We start from the raw sequence: 8,190 nt of genomic DNA, 5'->3' as shown, positions 1-8,190 counted from the left end.
GTGTCAAAGTCACTTGAACACGAATTTTGGGTTGCTGTATGTGGGTGGTGTGGTTTAAGTGGAAAAGTTCTCTGCCTACATCCCTTCCTCAACTGATTTGGGGTGTAGTTGGCCGGCACTGAATTGGAGGGCCTGGTAACTGCAGTTCTGTACTGAGTGAGCTGTGCTACTCTTAAAATCAGTGGGGACTTCTTGGTGGCACAAGGAGTTAAGCACAGCACTGTCAAGCTATCTCCAGCCACTGCAGCATGAGTTCGATCCCTGACCAGGGTGCTACCCACATGGTGCAGCAGACCTCTCCTGTCTTGCCTGCTGCTCCCCTCAACAGTGTATTTCAGTCAGTTTGCATCTTCCGTCCCCACTCTGTCTCTGTGAATCTTCTCACCCTCTGCACCTCTGGCCTGTACCCAGTTCTTGCATGCATAAATAAATAAATCTTTAAAAAAAAATCAGTGACACACTTAAAAAAAGGAATCCTCAGAGTAAAGAAGTGGGTACCTCAAATTTGTCTTTCACTATTCACTGAAGGTTAGAGGGAAATAAAAGCTTTCTCAGCTTTAGAATGTGGGGTTTCGTTGGCTTTAGACTATGTTTAATGTGCACTTCACTTAAAAGACGTTGGAAATTTGGGCCTCCCCTGGTGTCGCAGTGGTTGAGCACTGGGCTGCGAGGCTGCCTGCAGCCTCTGCAGTGTCAGTTCATTCCCCAGCCGCCGGCGAGGGTCACACACACACACACACACACACACACACACACACACACAGACATTGGAAATTTGTATTTGCCCCAGAGTTTTGAGCAGAGACTTCCTGAATTCCTTTGTGTCTCAGTAAAACAAATAAAACAATTTTGCAAGGACTACAGGTGAATAAAAAAGTAAAAAGCAAGTTCCAATGAAATGGGAAGTGCTTAAAAGGAATGTTTTATTGTTTCTGCCTGAGTTTATAACATAGCTTATAAAGTGAAAACACTGCTTTAATAAAAATGGAATACTATTGGTTACATGAAATCCTGCCCCTCTGCCCAGCCACAGCAGGAGGCATCCTTCATTGCTTGGGGTCACTGACGAGGGCTGTGGTGGAGTAGGAGTAGGGGCTGAGCAGGGCTGCGATGGTGTAGCGGCGCTGCCCAGAGTCGTTGGCTGTGAACACCACCTGCGGGAGAAGAGAGGCTAATTCCAGCATAGCTCATCCGGCAGCATGGACAGAGACTGTTGATTATTTTTATTTCATTAGTTTTTTGGGCAGGTTAGAACACCAATATCCAAATAGGCTGGCTAGCTAAACCCTCTGGAGTCTTGTGTGGGCCCTAGAATTAGACTTTTCTCCCTCCCTGGAGAATCAGGTCTCTTTTTTTTCACCTACTCACAACCGAAAGTGCTCCCCTGGCTGAGGGAAATCCTAAAGAGCCTAAAACTTCTTGTTCATGTTGTTGGTTTCAGTAAGAGGTGGGAGAAGGTAGAAGCTGGCATTCAGCCACCTGAAGACCTGAGAGTAGTGACTGCCAGCCCACCATAGATTCAGAGGCCTAGAATTTCAGAGCAGAAAGGGAACCATTCTCCCATGTCACTGATAAGCGAACCCAACCCTGAATTGCAGTATTTGGCCCAAGTTTATATGGTGACAGAGCCAGACTACAAGATGTTCTCCATGCCCATAGAGTTTTTTCTCCAATTGTTCCTTTATATTTTCTACCATGAACATCAAGTATATTTTTTATGTATAAAACAGGCACTGACATAAATAAAAGCATTATAATGTCCTATTTACAATACAAGCACAGTGTGGGAAACCCAGGTGGGAATTCTGCAGCTCATTTAAACCTTCTGTTTGGGAAAATTGTCATTCAAAGTGTTGTCTCAGTCACAAACTTCAGGCTAATTTAGTAGTTGAGTGAAGCTTCTGAGACTCAGGTGTTAGGAAAATCTAGGCCCCTGCAGTGAAGCATGTAGAGAAAAATTTGGTTCAGGAGAGAGATGGGAGCAGTTAGGAAGTATTTACTTTTAGTTATTTTGTTTACAGGTCCTAGGTTGCGCTTTGGCACACTTTGTATAAATACATTTTGTTCCAAATATGGAAAAAGGAAACCATGATTACTTGGGCACAGGAGAAAAAAAGATCTGGTTGCACCATACCAAACCCCAAAATCACATCAAGGAGAGGAGGAGAGAATCACTTAAGAATCTCCCTGAAGGAGAACGGGCACTCCCTAAAGGCCAAGTTTCTGGAAGCAACTGAGGACAATCTCTTATCTCCTCAGTCCCACTTGAGTCTTCCTAAGAATTATGAATGGCATAATCTATGTTCAAAAAAATCTATGAAGTGAAGAGGACTAATAGTTCCGAAAGAAATTTCCTAACTCTGGGGTAAGTCTAATATGGACACCTGGGTCACTGGTTAAGGAAGAAGTAATGCTAGGGAAGAGAACATTCTGGGAGGTCCTTTTTAGAAGAAGCTGGAGGGAAAAATCTTATGGTTGATCTCATGGCTGAAGTGAGATGTTGGAATTCATGCTTGCCTTCCATTCTCCATATTGATTCAGACTCCAAGTTGGGCTCATGATTCCACCCAAAATGTCCTATAGCAGTGCCCCCACTTCCATTCCAAGGGTAAGGATGTATTTTCACATCTGAATCTCTTGCAGAATGCTCAACACATAGTTTTCATTTTTTTAATATTTGAATGAGTAGTGAAAGAATGAATAGCAGACAAGGAAGCTAATATCCAATGAATAGGAACAACACTTTATGAACAGTAAGGACAGCAGTGAATTTTCTCAGGGGTTCCTATCATGGAGACTCAGGGAAGACAAAGGTTGCAGGGAAACTTATTTTGAGTTCTAGGGCTGAAGCAAAGTCTCCTAGGGCACATGTCGGGTGGAGGGCACCATCTAAACCCTGCACCCGCCCCTGGAGGGGCTCTGTGTCTTGCAGCCTGGCAGAGGTGTGCCAAGCCGTGCTCCACAATAGATGTGCTTGCTTGTGACTTGTGGGCCCCAGAAGTCTAACAAGCCTCTACAGCTTCCCTGGCAACACTGTCTAATAAAAGAGCCGCTTTATGTCGATTGAAAGTTTTGTCCATGACTAAGCTAGAGAGAATGGTTCCTTTTCATGCCAAGTTATTTTTGATCCAATTAGTTGATCTTTAAGTTGGACGGACATGTCTGGATTCTATTTCCATGAGAGTCATCTGTTTTAAATGACTTAAGGAATGACACACAAGATTAGGGCCATGTATAACTTTGAGGTTCTTAAATACTTAATAGGCAAAGGAATTGAGGGTGAATCAAGCATTAAAAATGTGGCTTTATTATTATTTTTTAGCTTGACTTCTTATAGGTGGAAAGCTGGGGCATACCTGAGGATAAATCTACACTGGGTCACGTTGCTAATGATTCTTGTTCTTCTCCTTATTAGCCCTGTGACCTTTGACAAGTTACTTAATATCTCTGTGCCTCATTTTCTTCAGTGGCTAAATGGGGATAATAATAGGACTAACCTGAATGGGTTGTTTATGAGGATTAAATAGGTTAAATTTTGAAAACACAATTGCATCTGACATAGGATATATGCTTGATAATTAGTATCTTCTATGTCACCATTATTATTTTGAAATTATTTTGAATTTATTGTTTCTCTATGCAGTGCCCAAAATCATTTATGTAAACCTCTGGGAGCAGGTGTGTTTTGGAACAAAACTTTAGAGAAGTAAAATGGTGCATCTATTTTTTGTTATATAAACCCCAAGTGGGGTTTGAAGGTTATCTCATGATCCCACATATCAATATCTCTTCAGCAAATAATAATAATATTCAGTAAAATGAATGAAGACTATAAAGAGCATCATATAAGTTTGTATTATGTTGCTAAATGAATTTTCACCAAATTTAGGGGAAAAGCTTGCTCTTCAGAGTTTTGTGGATTTCTGGTTATAGAGATGGGAAAGGAAAAACTGTGTTAGTTCAATGCTTTCCTTGTGACATTCCCATAGTAAGTGAAGGGCAAACTGTGCATTTCCTGGGATTAAAACCCAAAATATCGGGAGAAAAACCCCAAACCAAAAACCAAAGCTCAAGTGTCTATGCACTCACCTCTACATATTCATGGAATGGGGAAATGCCAAGTGCCTTCCAGTAGGATTTGGTGTCTAATTCCACTTTGTATACCCCTTCTACAAATTTCTCCTCAGTGGTGAGCCCATGGAGCTCTCCAAATTCACTGGTTTTCCTAGGAGGTGCAAAAGTTCAGGTTAAGTGAAGCATTGAAGGAATAACAGCATGACAAAATGACACCACACCAGTGTGCATGTGCACGTGCACACACACACATGCTTCATGTGCGTGTATTGTTTTCCTCTCAACAGAGTCAGGACGGGGAAAATTCTAGTAACTATCTGAAATTATCAGGTTGGCAATTTGTTAGAAATGCTTCCAAAAGTACATTGTAGATTTTTCACCTCTTTTTAGATCAAAAAGAGCCATTGCAATTCGCTGGTGTTTGGAGGAAATTTCTTAAAGATCCCCAGAAGTGGGTGTGAGCCCCCTGACTGGGCAGCCCTCCAGAACACCAGGTTTCTGTCCTCTCCCCTGTGGCATTAGGTGAAGAACTGTATATATTTAATCTCTCTGGAAACGCTTTGCCAACAACAAAGAAGGCAACTTTTTTTTTTGTTAACTAGGTAACTTCCATTTAAGTCCCAACTAAATCCCAATTAAGATCTGATTAAGATATGGACTCCTTGGTGGTGGCTGTGGTGTGATAATGTGCATTAGAAGAGGTGTGAGTCTATTATCCCTAAATCATATACAGTGTTGTAAATAAAAGTTATTTTTTTAAAAAGTAATACAATTAAAAAAAAACTGATGTTAGGAACTATTCCCTATTAAACTGTAATAATTAAGACACATAAAAATGGAAGTAGTCTTGGGTCTACCAGGTGGCGCAGCGGTTGAGCGCTGGGTTGCGAAGCTGCCCGCAGCCTCTGCAGCATCGGTTCGATCCCCGGCTGCTCCCCGGCCACCGGAGGAGGGTCCCACACGGCGCGCAGACCTCTCCTGCCGCCCGCTGCTCCCCTCAGCAGTGTACTTCGGTCCCTCTGCCTGCTCTGCTCCCTGCTCTGGCTCTGGTGAATTCTCTCACCCTCCCGCACTTCTGACTATACCCAGTGCTTGTATAAATAAATAAATAAATAAATCTTTAAAAAAAAATGGAAGTAGTCTTTGCTGCCTCTGACCATAGCCCCCCACCCCTCTTTTGTCTTTTCCAGGAAGAAAACATTTAACATACTTTTATTGTCTTGTCATAAGAAAAAATATTCACAGACATATATTTGGTGTCTATTCTCTTTCTTTGTTAGAATACTTTCTTAATTATTTTTCATATTGTGCTTGGCTTTAATTATTTTTCATATTGTGCTTGCTTTCATATTTATTTTATATAAACATAAATTAACTACAAGCAAAAACTCACCTGAAATCACATAAAAGAAAGTGATCTTCCTAATAGTGGGTAAGGAACTGGATGGGGATCTTAGAATTCAGTTAAAACACACAGGAAGTCTCCCCCACATGGAAAGCAAAACACTCAGCAGTAATACTTGGTGCTAACCGTTTCCTGGTTGATTTTTCAGTTAGTTGGTTCAGGTTTACTAACAGGCATTTACTCTGAAATTCTTGCTAGCAGAAGTGGAAAGACTCCCTTAAAGTTATAAAGCAGCCAAGAGGTGCGAAGTCACTCTTGTACCTGATTTTGGGTGACTGGGAGGTTGGGCTGTGCTGAGTCTACACTGTGTGTCTGACTTTTCTGTGTCCTTTCTTACTGAGCTCGACAGCGCCCAGCCGTGCAGAGTGGGTGCTCCCCCAATAGTTGTTAGACAAAAGTCCTGGATTTGGGGTGATCTGGGTAAACTGCAGACAGCTGCTCACACATACAAACATGTATATGTCATTTCAGGAATTTTCAGGATCCCTGGTGCCCTTGGGTAATTCTCAAGCCAAGAACCCTTGTCTTGTAATTTTAGCAAAGATGTGTACGTACTGTGTGATAACTTATTAATGAAAGGAAAAGAATTGAGGGGCAGCATTCACAAAGCACCTGAGTGTCATTAGGGACAGACAGTGACAAAAAGAAGGAGGTGGCACCTTCCATATACTCCAGCAGTGGCTCACCATCATTTTGGATCACATGCCACATAAAGAAAGTGATGGAAGCTACATACTCAAAAAAATGATCGTTCAAATTCCTGGTCATGCTCAGCTATGCAAAGCGAGAGGAAGTCATGTTTCTCAGGGCCCTCTTGGCCTCTGCCTAATTTTCTGTTTAACAACAAGTGGCAGGTAAATGAAAGGTAAAATAAAGTCCCATGTCTGGTTTCGCTGGGCAGCTTACCCAGAGGCAAACGGTTCCCAGGTTTCATCAGCAGCTTTTTTGAACACCTTTACATCCACGTTGACAGCAGGACTGCCTCGGACAGCGTCCAGGACTTTGACCATCAGAGGACACTTGGATTGGCTCTGGGTATGGAGAAGACAAGTGAGAAGTTAACAGACTTGGCAATAGAAAAAGGATCCACTCTATGATATTAGAAATCTGGAACAAGGCAGGAAGTATATTCTAATCGCATTTCCTGCAACCTAAGTGTTGACAGTTAATGAGCTTTGCTACTCAGTATAACATAGACAAGAGTGTTCCCAAAGCAAGAATGGTTTTCGCCTCCAAACACACTGAGCTCAACTGGGTACATATACAATGGATTTTAAAGGAGAGAATAGGCCCCTGAGACCTGTGGCTTCATTAAGACTCGCTGTTTGAGTGGAATTATTGAAAATATATAACATTCCATGGAACCAAATCATTTTCCTGAGAGCATTTTAGTCAATTGTTGCCCAAGTAATTAATTCCCTCTTAGTAGTCATAAAATAATGTTGCATGACTTTGTGATCCTTTTTATAGTGTTCATTAATTCTTCTAGAGTACTTAAGATGTCGAATATTGCCCTCCAAGCCTTTCAAAAATAGTTGATAAATCCATTTTCATTAGCTAAAGGGAAATAAATTCTATAAAAGCATGCATTTATGAAAATTTGCTATGAATAGCTTCACAAATGTCATTATTTCTACCATTTATCTTAAGAAATTGAGGTATGAGGCATAGCAAACCTGAGACACCAAAACAAATGGGAGAGCATCCAGAATCCAAGCCCCAGTTTAGTGAGCTCAGCAAAGCTTCATTCTTTGTGGAGCTTGAATCGATGATGTTTAAAAAGAGATGGTGAGTCCCCTTGTCACTTCTACTTCAGCTAGAATACATAGGAAATGTAAGAAAGGGGCTTCACAGAATGAGACACTCACCGTAGGGCCAGCCTCAGAAACAAATACGAGTCCAGCAAGGCATAGGAGGAGCAGGCGCTGGGAAGCCATCCTGTCAAGAACTAGTGGGCTCTATGATGGCCGCTCCCAGCTTGGGGCTTTTATACTCACTTCCCCCAAGCCAGGCTGCTGATCCCTGCCAACCTAACTCCAAACCTGCTGATTCTGATTATTGACTTAGTCAACAAAGGGAGAATAAGTAACCCACACAAATATGAACCTTGCCTGGAGAGATTAGCGCATCGGAACATTAGCTTTAGAAATATTCTTATTCTTAACAGATCATTTGACCAGCTAGATCATCAAAACTGAACAATCAAAACTAACAACAAATGTCCTACACAATCTTCTTGGGACTTTTTACCTCCCTCACCTATATCTGTGCATGTTTTCCCTATTCTAGGCATTTTGTCTTTCATTTTAGATGATAGATGCACATTATAATAATTTATTTCACACTCAAAGACAGTTGGCTGCACAGACTTAAATATAATAGATTAAAAAACAAAACAACATTATATTTGATATATGTCCATGAGTCAACAAGGAAAATCCCTTGGCACTGTTTACAAAAAGTCTCTATTTTAACTAAACTCAGTCATTTGGAAGTTTTGCTTAGTTTACAATTTCTCCACAATATTTGTGTTCTTTCCATACACGTTTCATTGGGCTCCAAGGAATAATGACATATTTCATGTGATATTGATTAACCTGCAATATAGAGAACTAAATATCCTTTACTGGCTCTCTTGCATTGGCTGTATAGAAACAAAACTTCCCAACTGGCCTTTAAATCTAAAGAATCATAACCAAAATTTCTGGAAG

The 8,190-nt window shown here is 41.2% G+C and overlaps 1 protein-coding gene across 1 annotated transcript; it reads right to left on the bottom strand.

Moving 5' to 3' along the window:
- Nucleotides 1–1,046: 1,046 nt before the first annotated feature.
- Nucleotides 1,047–7,416, bottom strand: TTR (transthyretin; the record flags this gene model as incomplete). Its single annotated transcript, XM_084252693.1, has 4 exons — nucleotides 1,047–1,154; nucleotides 4,090–4,225; nucleotides 6,386–6,510; nucleotides 7,348–7,416. 4 exons carry the CDS (start codon nucleotides 7,414–7,416, stop codon nucleotides 1,047–1,049), a joined length of 438 nt encoding a protein of 145 aa, XP_084108819.1.
- Nucleotides 7,417–8,190: the final 774 nt, after the last annotated feature.

This window comes from Talpa europaea (assembly GCF_964194135.1).
Source record: "Talpa europaea genome assembly, chromosome: 13".
NCBI classification, from domain to species: Eukaryota; Metazoa; Chordata; class Mammalia; order Eulipotyphla; family Talpidae; genus Talpa; species Talpa europaea.
Note: the sequence above shows the minus strand (reverse complement) of the source record. Positions and strands in the feature narration are given on the sequence as shown.